The sequence below is a fragment of the Microcaecilia unicolor genome, chromosome 6 (genome assembly GCF_901765095.1).
Source record: "Microcaecilia unicolor chromosome 6, aMicUni1.1, whole genome shotgun sequence".
Lineage (NCBI taxonomy): Eukaryota > Metazoa > Chordata > Amphibia > Gymnophiona > Siphonopidae > Microcaecilia > Microcaecilia unicolor.
Genome location: NC_044036.1, coordinates 291,678,825 through 291,700,931, shown reverse-complemented (window position 1 = coordinate 291,700,931; position 22,107 = coordinate 291,678,825). Strand labels below are relative to the sequence as shown.

General features: G+C 43.4%; 1 protein-coding gene across 9 annotated transcripts in view; it reads right to left on the bottom strand.

Moving 5' to 3' along the window:
- Positions 1-22,107, bottom strand: part of FNBP1 (formin binding protein 1) — a 203,271-nt gene that overhangs the window by 147,286 nt on the left and 33,878 nt on the right. For all 9 annotated transcript variants that reach the window (XM_030207836.1, XM_030207839.1, XM_030207841.1 and 6 more), the window contains exon 2: positions 9,884-9,999. In XM_030207836.1, coding sequence (XP_030063696.1) covers positions 9,884-9,999 — 116 coding nt within the window. The remainder of the gene's footprint in view (positions 1-9,883; positions 10,000-22,107) is intronic.

Here is a 22,107-nt window from a genome sequence, read left to right as displayed (position 1 = left end):
TTCCATGTCGGCAGCCTAGCTCTAGAGCTCCCGCTCGTAGCACCCTTAAACGGCAAATAAAAGTGGCAAGCGGCTTTATCGGCGACCTAAAGTGGGCAGAATCAACCTCCCACAGCAGATTAAAATGAGTAAGGTGAGTCAATCGCGGAATAAAAAGGCTGAGCGACAGGCGAACGGCGGGCCTAGTAAAACGCCAAAGCGCCATGAGTCTCGGGCGCGAGCCTCGCCGTCGGACTCAGACTCCGCGCTCTCCTTAGCAGAGTCCAGACAGCCCCTGGCAAAAAAAGGCATTTCAAACGAACTTCGCCAGCTTTTAACAAGCATACAGGACGACATCAAAACGTCCAAGGAAGAAATCCTGGAACGCATGGAGGTGATGAGCGTGGACCTTCGGGAACTGGGGGGCAGAGTTGAAGAAGCTGAGCAGAAGCTTGATGATCACTCTGAATCCCTGCAGCAGCACGAAACCCAACTCCGGGCCTTGGAAGTAAAGAATGCTGAATTAGCATACAAGTTGGACGATATCGAAAACAGAGGTAGGAGGAATAACCTCCGTTTTCGCGGAGTCCCGGAGGGGGGAGACATAGAAGATGTCCCACAGATAGTAAAATCACTGTGTGCCACCCTGCTGGGACCCGATGCAGAGGCGATAATGATCGAATTGGACAGAGCGCACAGAGCCCTAGGCCAACGACAAGAACGCAGATCGCGGGATATTATCGCCCGATTCCATAAGTATGAGGTCAAAGAGCAGATCATCAACCGTGCACGGAAGGTGCAGGAATTAGAATACAATGCAGCCAAGATATCGGTGTACCAGGACTTGTCTCAGTATACTTTACAACAGAGACGCCAGATGAAACCTGCATTGGAAGTGCTAACTAAACATCATTCGTCATACAGATGGGGATTCCCGTTTTCACTAAATTTTGAATTGAAGGGAACTAAACACAGAGTCCAACTGCTTTCGGAGGCTTGGGAAATCCTGCATGCGGCGGGGCTAGTTGCAACGAGAGCGCCTCCAGGGGAGCTGGCGCCAGCGACGAAAGAAAAATTACAAAAATGGCAGCGGATTCCTGAGACCGCCAAACGGAGCAACCCAAAAAGAAAAGGAGAGGCATCCGAGACCTGAATGAACGCTGGGAGAATCAGAGAGATCGGCTGGCGCCAGACGTGTCACCCTGAGGTGATCTATGGGACATGCTGGACAATTGTGGTATAATTATAGCTTGCCAAGATGGACTCTATAGTCAGTATTTGAGTTAAGGTTAATGTATATCATGCTAATTTTATAGCTCAAAAGAGAGGGAAGGGGGAGTGTGTAGCGGAAGTGCGGGGGGATAAGGCCATAAGGCAGGTAGAATAAAGGGGAAGGTATGTGTGGAGAAATAGATGGAAGAGCTGAATAGGATGATTTAATAAATGCTCACTGTTAAGCATGGGGCAGTAAGGGAGACAGGACGTAAAGGGGGAGGGAAGGAGCTGCAGATAAAAGAGGGATGCGGGAAGGGCGGGGGGACAGCTGGGCTGGGTTGCTGGGGAATTGGTGGGTCACTTTCTCATATCCCATTCAGGGGACATAGATCCTCTGGCTGGTGTTCAAGTTGGGGGTCAGGGTGGGCTAGGGGGGGATGGGGGGAGGTTGGTGGAAGGGAGGAAGGGGGGTGGGGGGGAAATTTGCTGTGTACAGGAGGAAGCTCTTACCACTGAAGAGGCCAGATCTACTGAACCTCCTTTAGGCACAACCTGGATGCATACCTAAATATGAGTGTTGATTTAAAAATTATATCTTATAATGTCAAAGGCTTGAACATGCCTCAGAAAAGGAAGAAGTTTTTTAAGGAGTTATCACAGCTCAAACCACAGATAGTATTAGTGCAGGAGACACATCTCCGCAGGGTACATGAAAAACTCCTCTCTCACTCTAGCTATCCGACAGCATTCTTTGCCTCATCCTCTGACGGTTCCAAAAAACGTGGAGTGGCAGTGTTGATTCACTCGTCGCTTGCAGTCCAAGTAAAGCGGATTAAGCGAGACATGGGTGGGCGTTTTTTGTTTTTACACATAGTTTTGGATCAGGTGGATTTGATTCTGGCATCCGTATATGCGCCAAATGATCATCAGGGACCCTTTTTCACTAAGATCAGAAATGCTCTCGCCACATTTATTCAAGGTTCACTAATTCTGGGAGGTGACTTTAACGCTGTTATGAACCCAACCCTAGATAGATCAGGAAATGGCCAACAGAGGGAAAACAAGGAGTCATTAGCATTGGGCTCATTAGCGTACTCCCTGGGTGCGTTGGACGTGTGGCGGTTGAACCACGTAACGGAAAGGGATTATACATATTATTCGCCGGTTCATGCCTCCTACTCTCGAATTGACTGTATCTTCCTAGACCTCGCTTTGGTTGAGAAAGGCCCAAAGGCGGGTATAGGCAGCATGACTATATCGGACCACGCACCGGTATGGGTGGTGGTGCCGGGCATCCAGGCTGAGGTTAAGGATAAGAGGTGGACTTTAAATGCAAGTGTATTGCTAGACGCGGAGGTGGTAGAGGGCTGTAGGCATGTGTTGAAGGAATATTTGGAACTTAACATTGAATCGGGACCACCACTAAACATAGTCTGGGATGCTATGAAGGCGGTCTCGAGGGGCTTTTTCTTGCAAACAGCTAGTAAACGAGCGAAGGTTCGACGGAAGCAGTTGGCGAGTTGTCTGGAGAAAATTAAGCATTTGGAGCAGCGGCATAAGGCTAGAGGCTCCCCAATAGTCTTGGAGGAATTACGTGGAGCGAGAATGCAACTGGATGCATTATATTCCGAACATCTTAGCTTTCTACAATCGCGGAGGCAAGTTAGCTCGTATGAGTTCACTAACAAGGCAGGCTGTCTCCTTGCTATGCAGCTACGGAGGCAAAAAATGGATCGTGCTATCACACATGTGCGTGATGGGAAGGGTGATATGCTATCCACTTCAGAAAGAATACGTAGGCGTTTTGGGGAGTTCTATCAAGCTTTGTACGCGCAAGACATTAACCCTTCTGAAGAGGCTATTAATGAGTACTTGGAGGGAAGTGAGCTACCCTCACTGACAAGTCAGCAATGCGCCATGCTGGAAGAACCAGTGACCCCAATTGAGATTCAAAAAGCTATTCAAGGCCTGCCTTCCTGTAAATCTCCAGGGCTGGATGGTCTTCCTAATGAATTTTACAAGAAATTTGCTCTGGAATTGGCTCCTCTTCTGGCGGACCTGTTTAATCAGATTGGCAGGGGCGAACCATTGCCACCGTCTATGATGGAGGCATGGATAGCTGTATTGCCAAAGCCAGATAAGGATCCCACAGAGTGTGGCTCCTATCATCCAATTTCAGTATTAAATGCCGATGTAAAAATTTTAGCCAAAGTGTTGGCCAATCGATTAGCGCCCTTACTACCGGCAATAATACACCCAGACCAGGTGGGGTTTGTCGCGTACAGGAAGGCAATGGACAACATACAGCGTGTGATAGATATAATGTACTTGGCCAAGCGAAACCAGAGGCCTTTGAGCCTTCTCAGCTTAGATGCTGAGAAGGCCTTTGACAGAGTACATTGGCCGTTTATGTATAAGGTAATGGAAACATTTGGGATTGGGCCGAGGTTTAGAGGCTGGATCCAAGCTTTTTATGACTCCCCTAAAGCATGTGTGAGGGTAAATGGGGGCAACTCTGATATGATCACGCTCCACAGAGGCACACGACAAGGCTGCCCCTTATCACCAATGCTGTTCGCCATGGTCATGGAGCCGTTTGCTTCAAGAGTCAGAATAAATCGGGGTATTCCTGGGGTCAATGTGGCAGGGAGAGAACATAAAATGGCCTTGTTCGCAGACGACGTGCTGCTTTTTGTCACACGGCCTCAGGTTGTCTTCCCGAATCTTATGAGAGCTATTAGTGAATATTCGGAGGTCTCTGGCTTTAAGGTAAATATGACGAAATCAGAGGCACTGAATGTAACACTACCTGCAGGGTTGGTGGAATCCCTACAATCGTCCTACACTTTTCGATGGGCCCCGAAAGGAATCCGTTACTTGGGAGTGAATTTAACAGCTAATCTATCTGACCTTTTCACAGCAAACTACAAAGGGTTGGCTAGAGTTCTTTCGGCTGACTTGGACAGATGGGGGGACTTGGAGTTATCATGGTTTGGCAGAATAGCTACTGTTAAGATGAATGTGCTGCCACGCTTACTATACTTATTCCAAGTCCTCCCAATAGTGTTACCTAGAAAGTTCCTTGCAACCTTGCAAGATCGTATTGTATGTTTTATTTGGGCAGGGAAGAGGCCACGTCTATCGCGATCTCTTTTATATCAGGATAAAAGATGGGGAGGGTTGGGGGTACCTAATCTGGCCTGGTACTACCGAGCAGCCCAAGCACGCGCAGCCATTGAATGGTTCCAGGAATATCCCGATAAACAATGGGTACACATAGAACAGCAGTCTGCAGGCCCGAGACCACTTGGGACACTAATGTGGCTTCCTAGCCCGTTTAGATCAATTGGGGAGGGGGCATGTCCGGCCATTCAGGTAACGCTCTCATACTGGGATAGTCTCTTTCCCCGGAAAAAATGTATGCTATCACGTCTGTCCCCGATAGCATTTAACCCAATGTTCTACCCTGGAACTGAAACAGGAGTGTTCACCAGATGGTATGGAGAGGGTTTGAGAACCTGGGGACAGTTGTTTGAGGGCAATTCATTGTTATCCTTCGATGAAGCTGTGGCCCGATTCCCGGTAGTGGGAAGGGACGAATTTGCATATCGACAAGTAACCCATTTCCTCACCACACGGGCAATCAGGGAGGTGGTGGCCAGGGAAAAGTTGCCTATGGAAGCAATATGTGAAGGGCATGCATCGACGAGTGGTTTAATATCTCGCTTATACAGTTGTATTAGACTTCAGGCGCCACGATACACACTTCACAGAGGAGGCTGGCGGAGGGAGCTGGGCATGGAGATCTCGGAGGCTGAGTGGGAGAGGATAGAACGGGCAGCGGTGGGAGTGTCCACTCATGTACCCTTCAAGGAAAATGCTATCAAGGTGCTGTTCCGGTGGTATTTGACGCCGGAGCATCTCCGGCGCATATACCCTACCTTGTCTGGTGAGTGCTGGAGGGGTTGTGGGGTCAAGGGCACTATGGGGCATATGTGGTGGGCGTGTGCAAAGATACGGGCATTCTGGAAATTCATTCAGAATCGATTACAGAAATGGGTGGGATGCCCTATTCCTTGGAACCCTGCCTTTTTCTTTCACATGACCAGCAGATATTGACGAGGTATGCAACAAGTGCAGCTAGGATTGTAATCGCTTCCTGTTGGAAAGTGTCTAAGACTCCTCCAATAGCGAGATGGCTTTCTAAATTAAGGTATATTTGTGAGATGGAGAGGCTTCTAGCGGAGCGGCGTAACCAAACCTGCAGGTGGCATGCGATCTGGGAGCCTTTCCTAAAACATGTTTAGTACAACTGAGGACAGAGACTGGTAACAAGGTGGTTGGGTGGTCTGAATAAGCTGGGGGGAAGGTGGGAGGAGGGAGTTGGGGGATTCTGGGGGAAAATCTGAAAGTTTATAAAATAATGAAGTTCTATTGTGTTGTTCTTTGCAGTTTGGAATACTATTTTTTGGCGTCTCTTGTAGTGCTTTGAATTATGTACTTGGGTATAATGCTTTCCTGTTGCATTCTGTACTGATTCTTTAATTTGACAATAAAGACTTCATGCAAATTAAAAAAAATAAATAAATAAAGCACATGTATATAAAACCGGACCAGATATCAATTGCTTCTGTTGCTTAGCAAATAAAATCATATACATAAAAACAAACAGATAACAGACGTGGAGGGGCATAAGTAGCAGTGCGTGCTTACTGCAGACTACAAATCACTACCCTAGGGGGCACTCAGCATCCCATGGTAGTTTTGGCATCTGTGCGCACTTCCCACAAGCTAAAAAAAATATTTTTGACCACTGGGGGCATATTTAGCACTGGGCATGCCTACGCTCTGCCTCCAATCGGGTAGCATAGCTACATCGCTGCATGCTAACCAATTAGCATGTGAACCCTTTTGCCTAGAAAAAGGTGCAGTTAAGGGTTCACATGCTAATGGCCCTGCACTAATGGGAAAAGTAGTGTGTAGCCATTATTGCAAAATGGAAAATGCGGCCATTTTACAGCCACACCAATAGTGGCCTCAGTGGACGGGAAACCCATGTGGCTAGTCACAGCGCAGGTCACATTTTAGTGCAGCTTAGTAAAAAGGCCCCTTAGAATAAGGAACACAGTGTTGATTGAAATCAGTCCAACACAGATTACTCATAACCTTGATTTAAATCATGTTGGACTGATTTATTTTTATATTATTAGTCTTATTTATATATACTTTTATTTTCTTTTATTTTTACTATAGTCTTTAATAAAGTTTTTAAGTTTTCAAATATAGTATTAGCCTAATCCACAGCCTCATGGGACACGGGGCCACTATGTCCATGCTTACCTTTTATGACACTCTAGGGGTATTGGGGGGGGGGGTTAGAAGTTCTTTATTACACTTTCTGTGGCTGTTCTTGGAAATATGTACTTTATTTTTTTATATTTTGTATTGTGACTATACATAATCTACTTTATGTAGTTTTTCTTCTTTTTTTTCATATATGACATATTTGGGGTATTTTCAATTTGTTGGGTCTGTTTTTTTTCACCCCCTTTTTCACCAGTGTTTGTGCCTGACAAACCAAGGGGCTGATGCTCAAAGGTTCACAGTACAGTGAAACTCTACCATGAATCTAGTGCAGAAAAATTGTTGCAGCATGCTCAGAGTAATGAGCTTGTAAATTAATGCAGCGTTAAAATCATGACAGTAATTTGCTGCTCAGTGCTCACTTTCCGCTTAGTGCTTGAGTAGTGATTGGCTCAGGCATTGACAGGAAAGTTGACATACAGAAAGAAAAAAAAAAAAAAAGGCATGCCACGGAAACCACCTTACCCCTAACCAGGGGTGTAGCTATGGGGGGGGCACGGGGGCCTGGGCCCCCGCAAATTTCATCCAGGCCCCTGGATTGGCTGGCGGGGTTCCCAACCCCAACCAGCCGAAGCCTTCTTCAGCTCTGGTGTCCGGTGCAGCCGCGTTCACTGCCCTGCTCTTCCTTCTTCTTGCTCCTCCTGTGCACACTGACGCTCCTTTATGTGAAACTAAAAAGAAGCATCAGCGTGCACAGGACAGGAGGAGCAAGAAGAGCAGGGTAGTGAATGCAGCTGCACTGGAGTCCAGCACTGAAGAAGGTTTTGGCTGGCGGGGGTTGGGGACCCCCCCCCCCCCAGCAAAGGTATTTGTTTGCGAGGGGAAGCGGCGAAGCGAGGGGGGGCGGAGGCGAGGCAGTGGGAGGGGCGAGAAGAGGCGTGGCGGGGGAAAGAGGTGTGATGGTGGGGGGGGGCGGGGGGGCGGCGGGGCGGCACTCAAAATGTGCCCCCAACCTCGGGCTCTGGCCCCCTCCCACCGTAAGGTCTGGCTATGCCCTTGCCCCTAACCCAAAAGGCGCTGGTAGTCCAGAGGCCTCCCACCTGCCAGGCTGGGTCCGTGCCCACAACTCACAAATTGACCTGATGGTCCAGCACCCCCACCCTCCCGGCTAGGCCAGCCCAGGCCCCCCTCCTCTCACAAACTGATCTGGTAGTCCAGTGGTCACCAGCTAGGCTAGGTGAGCCCATCCCAGGTCCAGCTAGGCCCAGCATCCCTCCCCCCCTCCGGCTAGGCTAGGCTAGGCTCCCTCCCCCAAGTCAGAAATTGATCTGGTGGGCCAGTAGCTCCCCACTGGCTAGAACAGGCCAGGTCCAGTGCCCCCCCAGTCTAGACCAGGCCCTCCTCCCCCAAGTCACAAATTGACCTGGTGTTCCAGCAGCCCCCACCCCCTGGCTAGGCCAGGCCATCCCAATAAACTTTGGCCTGGTGATCTAGTAGTAACCTAGTCCATCCCTCCCCTCAGATCTCCATGGATCGTAGGAGGCAGAAGTGATGCCCACTCGCTCCTACTTCTCCAGGCTGCCATATTCAAAATGTTGGTGCCCAGCCCCATGCAGTGCATTCCAGGATGCACTGCATGGCACAGGGCACCACCATTTTGAAGATGGTGGCCCAGAAAAGCGGGAATTGCCCCTGCCTCTTACAAAAGGTACAAGGGGGTATGGGGGTTGGGCATCTGCTACGCCACCAGGGCAAGTACCTTGTGACCTTGGGGGAAGGGAGGGGCATAGCTGGACCACCAAGCTATTTTGTGACTTGAAGGGGGAGGGGGTCTGGATGGCCCTAGGGAGGGCCACGGGACCACCAGGCTATTTTTTGACTGGGGGGAGAGGGCAGAGGACTATTTTTTGAGGGGGTTGTAGCCAGTTCTGGGACCAATGCTTAGGGTGGGGGATTCTATTATACCACCAGGCTATTTATTTTTTTTTAGAGGACGTCCATCTGGGGCAGGTTGAAGGGAGAGAAAGGGTGCCACTAGACACCTCTTTTCTCAACCAATCCTCCTAATTCTGCCCTGGACCTAGTGGAAAGTTTCCAGTGCTAAATACATTTGAGAAACTTTTTGGGGGACATATCTGCAGGTTAGTTAATGACCACATTTAAGTGCAGTCTGTGCTGAAACCATTAGAGCATTTGAAACACAATAATGTGCACACAAACCCCACGCTAAGCCACTTTTGAGCACTGGCCCCTAAGACTGCTATCACCTTTCTTACTGCAGTGCACACAAACACTACCCTCCTAATTCTGTAAACTTGGGCATGCAGAATTTCACATGCAAGTTAAACAATTAAGTCAGGCGCAAAAATTGACGGATAAACGTCAGGGAAAAATATAAACCACAAGCAGAAGAATGGATACAGCTGGGGAAAATACTGGGAGGAGATGTAGGGGAATAGGTACATCCGCTCATAGGGGGATAGGGAAGGGAGGTGGGCTGTGGAAGTTGCAAAGAGAGTGGGGGTAAGGGGAAGGGAGGGGAGGGGGGAGGAGGGCGGGGGGGAGAATGGGAAGGGAGAAAAAACAAAAAATGGATGTTGACATAGCATGTTTGTTGAGGATTTTGAAAATGTTCAAGAGACTAAGTCTCTCTGTGATTGTTAATTAGACTGTACAATAAAAATCTTTAAATTAAAAAAAAAAAATTAAGTCAGGCGCTATTCTGTAAGTGGGCACTAAATTGGCTTTAACTGCCATTAATGACTTAAGCAGCGTTAATTGACACCAATTTGCAGTTACATGCATAACCACACTTAAGTGCTAAAACTTAGCGCCTAAGTTCTATTCTACAGCTCGGGGGGGGGGGGCATTAACAGGAGAGGGGCATGAGCAGTTGGGGCGTGTCAGGCACTTATGTGCAAAGTTTATAGAATACTGTCAGTTATGTGTGTAACTGACAGTATTTAGGCACAAGAATTTACATCAGCCTTTGACAAGGAATAAATGCTTGTATCTAAAGTTTGGTGCTCAAACACCAACTTACGCTAGTAGTCAATATTGGCATCAGCCCCCAACTTTGCCATTATAGAATACTTGCTTAGCACTCAATTTTTGGTGCACTTTCTTGAATCTATGTGCCAGAGCTTCAGTAGATAAACTAGCCACAGGACTGCTTTCTAAATACATGTTTAAAACTTTTGCATGCCATTTTCAAAAGTAAAGGAACAACTAAACATGATTATCTAAATCTTAACAACTCTAGCTCCCAATTTGACCATTAGGGACACCGTCATATGAAAGATAAAATTACTGGTCCTCTCTGACAGGAATGCTTATGTTGTTTTTTGCTGTAACAAGCTGCAAAAAAAGGAGAAGATAAACTTACCGAAGTTGCTTTGCATAGTTTATTTCAATCTCTGTCCTCTCTTTTACAAATTTGATGTATTTCTCCAGAAAGTCAATTCCCCACTGTGTATGTTTCTCCAAGTTTTCAAACTGATCCTGTGGTGAAGCAAAGGGACAGATTACACTGAGGCTGGAGATAACCTCACTTTTCAAATGATCATTAAGGAATTAATTTTCCAAAGCATTTGTGTGTGTAAAATGGGTGCTATAAAACTACTTGATATGCAGGTAAATTTACACGTGTTAAATTTAACCACACTGAGCAGAGCTGTTCCTGGGAGTGGAGTGGTAGAGAAGTTAGTATTTATATCGCAGACTTCAGATAATTTGCACATACAATTAACCCTGAAATTTCGTAGAGGGCCCGGAGCAGGTGTAAATGTTAGTGTATAAATTTGTTGAGGTATTTTTCACATGGAAGTACATGCATACTTTTGTTTTGAAAATCTACTCGTACCTGCACAAATCTATCCATTATAAAATGATCCCATAAATGCAGAATATTAAGAGTCTGCTGGATTGCAGATGGATAGAAGTTTCTCCATCCAGCCTGTAAGAGCACAGATTACCGATTCCAATATTAATAACTATCCTTTCATTTATAACAAATCAAGAGTTGATCAGTAAACAACCTACACTAATTCAGGCCTGTGTAATATATGGCAAAGCATAACTATTCCATAAACATCACCTAAGCAAAACACACACAAGATAACATTACTAAATCATGTTCAATGCACACTTAAAAATACTTTAAACCTTGTGATCAAAATCATAGCTCTGTGATCAGCACATAATTTGGGAAAGGGAGTTATTCAAAGTTATTTTATTAGATACTAGCTCTACCCGGCCACGCGTTGCTGTGGCTCAGTCTGGTTAAATGGAAAAGAAAGGAAAGCAAAGAGGAAGCGCACGTTTCTAATATGTTTAATTTCACAATGCTTGTGGGTATACAATATTTTTTGTTGTTCCACTGTGTGTGCAGAGATAGAGATTGTCTGGTTTGCCGACTGTAGAACATGCAACATATAATTGTCCATGTGAGAAGCAATCCGTGTGTAGATGTAAACGGGTGAATTGTAAAGATTGGCCCTGCGCTTTGTTGATGGTGATTGCAAACGCCAATCGAATTGGGAATTGCAATCTGTTAAATTGAAATGGCATATCTGTTGGAATCATAGGAATGCGAGGAAAGAGGACATGTTCACCTTTGAAAGGTCCTGTCAAGATTGTTGCTTGTATGACATTGCTCATTAATTTTTTTACTGCAAGCCGCGTGCTGTTGCAAAGCTTTGGCTGGTTGATATTTCGCAACATGATAATTGGCATGCCGATTTTCAATTGCAGTACGTGCGGTGGCATCCCTGGCAGATCGAGTGAATTGAAAAAGTCTGTTGGATAATTAAGCGCTTCATCTGCTTCCAGAACAGTGTTGACGGACTTGTATGTGAGTGGCTCGCTTTGAATGTTAGACTGAATAATATTGTTCAGTTCGTAGACGTCTTTGTTCTTGGCCACAAGAATAGCTCGTTCACTCAGCGAATCGTGATTCTTATAATTGGTTTGAATATTGGGAAATACTTTTTCAACCAATTGTTCTTTTGAGGTCACTAAATTGCAGAAGTTATGAGGCAATGAAATTCGTCCTGAGGTCAGATCAACTGGCACCTTTCCGTTCCCGATTTTCAGCAATTGATGTGAGAATATCTGAGCTGATTGATCGTTTTGCAGCTGGACACGCATATTTGTACTTAAGTTTAATGTCTTTATGTGTTGCCACAAAGTAGAGTATTTTAGGCAAGCATTTATTTTGTCCGCTGGTGTCGATCGAGGAACTACAGGTAATGTTTGCCTGAAATCTCCTGCAAGCAATATTAATGTGTTCCCAAATGATCTGATGTTTCCACGCAAATCTTGCAATGATCGATCAAGAGCCTCGAGCGATGTTTTTCGCTGTGCTGTTTCCTCGGCACGTATTTGAGCCATTCTTTGTCTGTTTCGCTCGTTTGCTGATACCCGTTCTTCCTCAGTTTGATTTGCAATTGTAGGTATATAAAAACATGCGTGTATTCGAATGCAACGTTGTGTCAAAATTTCAAAGCAATCTGTGAAGAACTTTCGGAGATTTAAGCCACTCTCAGCCTGTCGCGTTGATTCTGTTGAGAACGAAGCAGATCTGAAGCTGCAGAATGCGATTGCCGTGCTCGCAACCGTGCATCGTCAAGTCTGGCTGCACGTCTCTCTGTTGCTTCCTCGGCACGTATTTGAGCCATTCTTTGTGTGTTTCGCTCATTCGCTGATGGCCGTTCTTCCTCAGTTTGATTTGCAATTACTCGTCGCACTGCTTCCGCTCCGCGAGTACAACAGCTGTGACATCTATAGTACATAAAAACATGCGCGTATTCGAATGCAACGTTGTGTCCAAATTTGAAAGCAATTGGTGAAGAATCTTCGGAGATTTAAGATTTTGAACAAACGAACATTTACATTTTTATTTATATAGATTGAAGCTTCGGTGTCATACTAGAGCTTATATTTGGCCACTGCAATGTTTTAATGTTGGTAAGAATCCCCTCCAGCATCTGCCACTACTGAAATAAACTGAAGAAAAACTATTCCTACTTAATCAGCTTGAAATGTAAACTATCTTTGGGACTTTTGGACACTAGGTGGATGCAAGCAGATTTGTTCACTCAAACTCTGTTATAAAATACAGGAACTCAAAAACTCTAAGGAATTCCTGGAGAATTGAAGTCCAGCGGGATATGGTGTGACTCTCAAAAAGGAAGTTGAATAATGTTCTTGAAGTGGAAAAGACAAGTAGGCCTGGAGGAGTAAGCAAGTCAATGCTGATGTTGTGGGCAATGTCCCGTTTGAGCTCCCATGGTGATGGAGGAAGGGAAGAGTACTCATGTGCTACTGGAGTGACTTTTTACAAAAGATCCAAAGTTCAGCAACCAAATTTTGAGCTACATGTAATATATTGACTCCCAATTGAAAAACAATCAGAAGCAGTTAGTGGAGGCAGAAAGCTGAATGGGAGAGCTGAGGGAGGCAGATGCAGAGACAGTGACAGCAATAGAAATACATATTGAAACAGTAGCTGGTGAGTTTGATGGAGTAATAGAAGATAGGAAGAACTGAGATCAGAGGTATAACCTGAGGATCTTCGGCATCCCGGAGGGAAAGGAGTACTTAGATGTGGTAGAGTTCATCTCAGATTTGCTGACTAATCGATTACTGCTTGCGACCAAGAAGAAGCTATACGAGGTGAAACATACACACAAGGAGGCCAGGATTAAATCCTGGATTGGGGAGAAGAAGCCACTGGCAATGATAGTTAAGTTGCTGAGATATAGGGACAGCTAGAAGGTGAATCACCAAGCCTGGCAGTAGGTCACACTACATACCATGTGTTCCCAGACCTAAGTCTCTGAGGAAACAAAACAAAACAAAAAAAGATGAATAAATTTAAGCAGGAGTTTGAATACAGCTAACAAAAGTGGCAGAGTACCTTGAACTGAGTAAAGGTGGTAGCAGGAAGATAATGACCACAGGGAGCAGAGATAAAGAAGTCAGATCTTTAACTTCAGCAGATCTTGCTGATCTCAGTGGATCCCCACAAGGCTTTTGGTAGATAATTCAACTCCACCCTGTTCTCCCAATAAATAGCATCAGCGTAGGAAGCAACTTTCTGGTGTGGGTGAAGGTGCTTTATAGGGGGCCTATTGTGAAAGCCTTGGCAAATGGATAGAAACCTGAGGTTTTGCTGCTCAGCAGGATTTGCAGCAGGGTTTTCTGCTGTTCTTGCTATTATTTGCATTGGCCCTAGAGCCATTCATATGATGGGTGAGGCAGAACAAGGATTATTACTCCAGACAGGGTGGCAGGCGTAGAGTATAAAAGATTTCATTGTAAATGGATGATACCTTGGTACAAGTGAAATATCCACAGGTTCCGATTCTGTTATTGCCGATACAAATTGACAGATTCTTGAGAATGCTGACATTTAAGAAATCTATAAAAATTATAAACGGTAGGGATACTCGGTAGAAGTCCAACTTACAAATAAGGAGGGTTATAAATTGTTACCGGAGGAAAACGCCTCAAGAAGCTCACAGTAATACATTAGCAACGGGAGAAGGACTGCTTCATCACAGGCACATTTAAGAAATCCACATTGGTGGAACTGAGCATGGGCAAGAAGAGTTTGAGGAGGATTATTCTACCTGCAGTGGCTTCCCAAGAATTTGGTTGACTGGTATAACATAGAGGCTATATGAGTTCAACTATTTGGAAGAGGAGGAGGCAACAGCAGCAAGAGGATCAGGGAGGAGTTGCAGTGTTGGGCTATGGTGGCTATTGGTTGGACGGGCAGAATGGAAGTGATCAAGACGGAAATTCTTTCTTTTTTTTTTTTTATTATTTAAATTTTCCAATATATCACCACATAAAGTGAATATGCAATCGGCATTATTTAACATTAGGAAACAAAAATGATAAGTATATATCTTTACAGCCCATTTGTCCACAAGTTAAAGAAATTTGATTCCAAGATTAAGGAAATTAAAAAAAGAAAAAAAAAATACAAAAATTAATAATCAAAAGATGCCTCCTCTGGTTCAGACCCCAGCCTGCTAAATTACGGAAGGTTTACTATATTCACATCAACTCTTCCATCAATAAACTCTTTCAACTGTTTTGGATCTACAAACTGAAAATGTTTACCCTCAAACATCACATTACAAAAACAAGGAAATTGCAAAACAAAATTTGCTCCCAATGCCACCACCCTGGGGCGAAGTTCCAAAAAGGCCCTTCGTCTCATCTGTGTAGGCCGTGAGAGATCTGGAAAGATACGGACCTTTGAGCCCAAAAACAGATTTTCTAAGTGTCTCAACGAAAGCCGTAGTACGACATTCCTATCAGGCTCCAACGCGAAAGTGGCAAGCAGCGTTAACCTCTGAGTAACTATTTCTAATGAGCTTTCTAGGAATGAGGTAAGATTCATTCCCTCCCCTATTACGGGGGGGGGGGGGGTGTTCCCACCCCCACTCCAGTACTCCCGATGTAATAAGCCCGTGTAATGGGAGGGAGTGAGTCCTTGTCCATTCCCAAGATGTCCACCAAATATTTTTTAACCATCTCCAAAGGAGAAATTAACGGCGATTTGGGAAAATTAAGAAACCTAAGGTTAAGCCTTTTAGTCTGATTTTCAAGGTATTCAAGTTGTTTATGTAGGAAATTATTGTCTTTAACCAAAGCTGTTTCTATAGATCCCATTTCTTGAATTTTGATATCCACACGTTCCAATTTCTGGGTTTGCTGTGCAGTCACTTGTGCTTGAAGCAGGGCAGCCTCAGAAAGAACTTCAATATCTGAAGAATTCTGCTTTAAAGTAGTTTGCATAAAAGTTTGGATATTGTAAACCATATCCCATAGTGACTCCAGCGTCACAATTGCTGGTCTAATCACTCCACTAGCCACAGGAGGAGATTGAGGTAGACTATCAGCCCGAGCTAACTTGGAAACAATAGCTTGAGGCAATACTTTTGAAGCCTGTTGTAGTAATGTTTCCCGAAGTTGAGAATCTATCTCCGTTGCTGCAGTCACTCCCTCAGACAGGACCAGCTGAGCCACTTCGGCGTCTGTCTCTGTTTGAACAGCCAGCAACTCTCTTCCAGGCTGGGGAGGTGCAATTCGCTCCACAGGGCTCAAGGAAGCCCCGTTTCCACTCTCAATCGACTCTGAAGGGCCGAGAGCTGCAGTGGGGGTCGAAGTTCCCTGAGGACCCGGTTGCTGCCTGGGAAATTGCAGGGTTGTTTGTTTCATTGTCGAGGAGGTCACAGGAACCGAGGGAAATTCCTTTACCTTCCCCCTCTGCTTCCCCATGGTTAACGAGGCTACAGAGGCACTGAGAGAAACTCACAAACACAGCAGCCTCCAGGAGCAAACACAGGTGCGTCTATTCACAGTGCCATCTTGGAAACTAGCATCTGTCGATCAAGACGGAAATTCTACCAAGGCTGTTCTATTTCTTTATGTGTTTCTAGTGTTTATCCCGGCAATTTTTTAGGCAGCTAAATTGTGTGATTAATAAGTATGAATGCAATGGTAAATGGCCCACAAATAGAATGGAGAGACTGGAAGTCCTGTATTTTAAGTTATATTATCAAGTGGCATTATCAAGAGCATTGAAGTATTATCATTTAGGGGGCAGGAGTTGATGAGCTGGGCTGCCATTAAGCAAATGATAATTGGCGTTTGAGCTGCAGGTGAAAGCTGATCAGAGTGACATCTTCTTTCCTGCCTCCGTAGCTAGAGTTATAGAAGGCAGTTAAGATAAAATAGGAGAACCTTCCCTCAATGTAAAATCCTACACTATATTCCCTTCTCGGAAAAGGAGTATAGGCTATGAAGGAGGAGGTGAGGAGCTGGTTCGAATCACTCAGCTATTTTCAAGTACTGTTTCCTTTCTCTATCACAGATAGAGAGGATAGACTTAAGACTGCCTTTATTTAAATGATCTGCAGCTGAAACATTATAAAGTTAGAGGCCTATCTATTTGGAATATAAAACTAAAAGAAACTGGTTACTCGGTTGTATAAGGCCTTAGTGGAGGTCTATAGATATAAGGCCAGATCTCATAATGAGGGCTGGAATAAATGGTTGGAGAAGTCTGCAGTAGCAGAGCAATGGGAGGGCATTTATAGATAGACTAGCAAATTTTCATTTGCCACAGCCATGTAAACAGCTCCAGAATAAGATTACTACTATAAGAATGTAACTCTGGCAAATGTTATCCTGATTCTTTATCTGCATATTGGAGACAGTAGGAGCTGGCTGGTATGTTTAATCATTTGTGGTGAGAATGTAGAGTTTATTTTATTTATTTATTTTGACATTTATACCTCACATAATCCCAAACATACTTGAGTTCAATGTGGCTACCCTAATAAAACTTTTTTGGTGCTCCTACCCTTTGTGGTCTGGTCTATTTTGGTTCTCTTCCGCTCTTTGTTGTTTTGTGTTTTTTTTGCGGGAGATTTGGACTCTCTTTTTGTTGGTTTAACAGTAACTAAACAACAGACAAGGTTTACAAAGCCATAAACAAAATATCAAATATAGACTATTGATTGATGGCCAGTTGCAATCTAAGATACTCCATCAATGGATAGAAACCTCTCAAAAAGAGGAGAGTTTTCAGTCTTTTGCGAAATACCAAGTAAATCAGGCTTATTTTTGGAAGGGAGTATGTACCACTATTGCGTAGTTCTGTGGGGTTCATTTTCAGCTGTGCCTTAGAGGGCTGCTTGAAGGGGTTTTTGGAGCACATAACACTGATTTTACAGTTAGTGCTGGTGGCAAAGATCATGATTATCAGGAACTGGAAGCCCCTTAGGGATGCCTTGTATAAGCAGTGGATGAAATGAACTGGGGAAGTGATGTTTACCAGAGCATCATCAGCTCAGTAAGGCTGGAGCTGGAGACTTTCCAGAAGATTTGGAAGCTTTATCAAGATGTTTTGAATAATGGAATGAGGGTGCCAAGTGTAGAGAGTTACACACACACACACACACACACACAAAAAGAAGTTATCAGCTGCAGAACTCATCCATCGGATCTAGCGTCACATTGAATGCAGTTTCAGTGTAGTTTAAAACAGAGAAACACAGAATATGAAAAGAAAAAAAACCCACAGCATATCTTGTCAGTCCATCCACACTAACTGCTCAGTTCCAGAAATCCTTCATCTCCCTCCGAGATCCTCTGTGCTTGTTCCATGCTTGAATTCAGAAGTAGCCCTTACTGACACAACCTCCAGTGGGAGGTTGTTCCATGCATTCACTACTCTTTCAGTAAAGAAATATTTCTTCAGATTACTCCTCAGTCTATTCTCTTCCAGCCTCATTCCATAATGTTTATTTTATTTGATACTCGGTCCTTGTTGGGGGGGGGGGGGGTCAAATCAGGGTGGTTTACACTAACGCACAGTAAAATGAAAAGAAAGAAACACAATTGATCAATAGTAAAGCATCAGAAATGAGCAAGCAAAAGGGTCAGAGAAGGACAAAGAAGAAAGGAAAGTGCAGATACTGAGTAGCAACTCCCTGGAGCCACTCATCGAGCTTTATAAACCACCAAAGGCTCGAGTATAAAAAAAAAAAATAAAAAAAAAAAAAAAGAGAGATTCTTTAGGACATAGCATAGCAAACCAATATTTCTTGTATTCTGTATATACCTCAAGAAGTTCAACATGGATCACAGTAAAGGAAAACAGATAAGGAGAAACTAAAAACAATTATCCAAAGAAGTGTAAAATAAACATAATAGTGATTCAAAAGGTACAAAAAATAGGCCTTATTAAATAAGAAAGTGTTTGTTTTCTAAAGATTTTATAATCCAATATAGATCTGGGTTTTATGATCCAACATAGATCTGGGTTTCTGCCAGGTACTTGTGACCTGGCTTGACCACGGTTTGGAAAACAGGATACTGGACTAAATGGACCATTGGTCTGACCCAGTATGGCTACTCTTATGTTCTTAGCTGATCAGGAAGTTCTATCCATAATTTAGCGGCTTGATACGCACAAGACGAAGTGGTCAATCGCTTTGACTTCTTATCTTTAGAACTGGGAAAACTAAAATAATGGGTATTATGCAAAGAATGATTGGAATTCTGACAAAAGCAGAATATATAATAGGATGCTAACCCATGCTGGACTATAAACAAAAAACAATAAAATTTAAACAGCACTAGTTTCAAAAGTAAGCCAATGCAGACAGATCAAACTACAAAGACACACACAAACTCTTCCAACTCGTGAATAAACTATTAGACACCACTCCAGTCACCAACAACAGCAAAGACACACCAGGAGCTGACGACTTGGCGAAGTACTTTGAGGAGAAAATCATACAACTGCGACTTAAAATACCTGTCAGCCCCATCGAATACACTACACTCCTAAACTGCCTAGATCCAGACCCAGGAATTTACCCAGCTGACAGGATCTGGACTGAATTCACAATACTACCGGAAGTTCTTATCTCACAAACGCTTAAAAGATTTGCCAAATCTCACTGCAAATTAGACATATGCCCAAACAACCTCATGAAGTCGTCCCCTCAACAATTTATAATGGACCTAACAAACCACGTGAACTATATGCTACAAAATGGACTCTTCCCAAGGGAGAAAGGTAAAATCTTACTCACCCCTATACCCAAGGATGCAAAGAAAAATGCTAATGAACGAACTATAGACCAGTAGCAGTGGAGGAGTGGCCTAGAGGTTAGGGTGGTGGACTTTGGTCCTGAGGAACTGAGTTCGATTCCCGGCACAGGCAGCTCCTTGTGACTCTGGGCAAGTCACTTAACCCTCCATTGCCTGCCGCATTGAGCCTGCCATGAGTGGGAAAAAGCGCGGGGTACAAATGTAACAAAAATAAAAAAATATTCCCTTAATTACCAAAATAACAGAAGGCATGGTGACCAATCAACTCACAGATTATCTAAACAAGTTCTCAATATTACATGATTCCCAGTCAGGATTTCGCTTTAATCACAGCACTGAAACCATACTAGTCATGCTCATGACTAAACTCAAACAACTGATAGCAAACGGCAATAATATTCTACTGTTACAATTCGACATATCAAGCGCATTTGACATGGTTGACCATGGAATTCTATTACACATCCTCGAATACTTCGGAATCGGAGACAACGTTCTCAACTGGTTCAAGGGATTCCTAACTTCATGCTCATATCAAGTGACTTCAAATTCGACTACATCAGCTACATGGACACCTGAATGCGGAGTTCCACAGGGATCCCCCCTCTCACCGACCATATTCACCTAACGATGACACCCTTAGCCAAACTACTATCGAATCAGAACTTAAACCCATATATATACGCTGATGATGTAACGATCTTCATCCCATTCAAACAAGATCTAAGGGAAATCTCCAATGAAATCACGCAAAGCCTACATATCATGAATTCCTGGGCAGATGCATGTCAGCTGAAACTTAACGCAGAGAAAACCCAATGTCTGGTACTCACCTCACAATACAACAAGAATAAATTTACCACCATCAACACACCGAAGCTAAATCTACCAGTTTCGGACACCCTAAAAATTCTTGGAGTCACCATTGATTGACACCTAACACTTGAGAATCATGCAAAAAACATAACTAAAAAGATGTTTCATTCAATGTGGAAACTAAAAAGAGTTAGATCATTTTTTCCAAGGAGTGTCTTCCGCGATCTGGTACAATCACTTGTACTCAGTCATCTGGACTATTGTAACTCACTCTACGCTGGCTGCAAAGAGCAAATACTTAAAAAACTCCAGACAGCCCAGAACACGGCAGCCAGACTAATATTCGGCACATCAAAATACGAAAGCGCGAAACCCCTACGAGAAAAACTACACTGGCTCCCACTAAAAGAACGCATCACGTTCAAACTTTGCACCCTAGTCCATAAAATCATCCATGGTAACGCCCCAGCCTACATGTCAGACCTAATAGATCTACCACCCAGGAACGCAAAAAAATCTTCTCGCACATTTCTTAATCTTCATCCTCCCAAGTGTAATGGTCTGAAATACACATTCATGCACGCATCTACCTTTTCCTACACGAGCAAGCAACTCTGGAACGCGTTGCCACGTAACCTGAAAACGGTCTATGAACTGACCAATTTCCGTAAACAACTGAAAACCTCTCTCTTCGACAAGATATATCACAAAGATCAACATGTGTAACTGTATAATCTTTATAACTTCTAGAATTGTCTTATAATGTATTTTGCTTTAACACTATCATGTATTTCACCACCATGTAACAAACAACCCTCTGTAAAACCAAATGTATATTCTCTTCTATTTTCAGTACCCATGTTGAATTGTAAGCCACATTGAGCCGGCAAAGAGGTGGGATAATGTGGGATACAAATGCAATAAATAAATAAAATAAATAAATTAAGTATGATAAGACATGATCAGTAATGGTTAAAGAGAAGATCAGTCTAACCATAACAAAACTCAAATTACAATAGTCAACTTGACATAATAAAAGACTTTGGACAAGAAGTTGGAAAGAATATTCATGAAGGGATCCTTTTACAAAGGCGTGCTAATGGATTTAGCACACATGCTAAATTTTAAGATGCCCATTATATTCCTATGGGCATCTTATCATTTAGCACACCCTATTTATTAGTGTGCCTCAGTAAAAGGACCCCTGAAGTATTTGCGTATCTGATGTAACTTTCTCATTAATGTAGAGGTTTTTTTTAAATAAGCAAATTAGAGTAAGCATTAAATAATAACGTCATCAAAAAGAATCCAGAGGATTCTAATTTCTGAGGTAAGGTTATAATCCTTATTCTGAATTCTAATGGAATTATATTGCATAAGATTTATTTTTTATCAATAAGAATTTAGTTTTGTCCACATTTAGTTTTAGACAACGCTTTTGCATCCATTCCTCCACTATATTTATACTTATAAAAATAATAGATCTTGAGTATTCCAGTAAGGATGGAATATAGGAATAAGAATAGTAATGTCATGTGCATAGATGAAAGATTGCAGACCAGCTTTTTCTAACAGAAAACCAAGGGAGGATAAAAACACATTAAACAGAATAGGGGAAAGAGGAGATCCCCGAGGCACTCCATATGTGGTGCTCCAACTAGATGAAAACACATTGTTCATTTTAACTCTATAAGATCTAGAAAGAAAACCTCTAAACCAGGCCAAACCATTGCCATGAATTCCACAATTTTCCAATATGTGCAATAGGATGGTGTGGATCAACTAAATCAAAAGCAGCTGTGAGACTGCTGTACATGGGCCAATCTGAACCCCCTATTCTAGAATATCCTTTTCATAAAAAGAAGGCAGTCTCCTGTAAATTTATACTTATCCTGCCTTTTCACCAGATAACAAGATCTTTAAGTCTGTTCCCATATGCTTTATGATAAAATCAGTTGACTATTTCTGCAGCTGTCCTCTGGATCAACTTTATCTAGTATAAATCATTTTGAAGATGTGGTTGCCACAATTTTTACATTGGTAGATTCTTCTACCAGTGATATGCCATCTTTTATATGGGATTCTCCTATCATTTAATACAACCCTAAGCAGAAAACTGCACCTCTCTCTAACTGCCAAACAAAAATT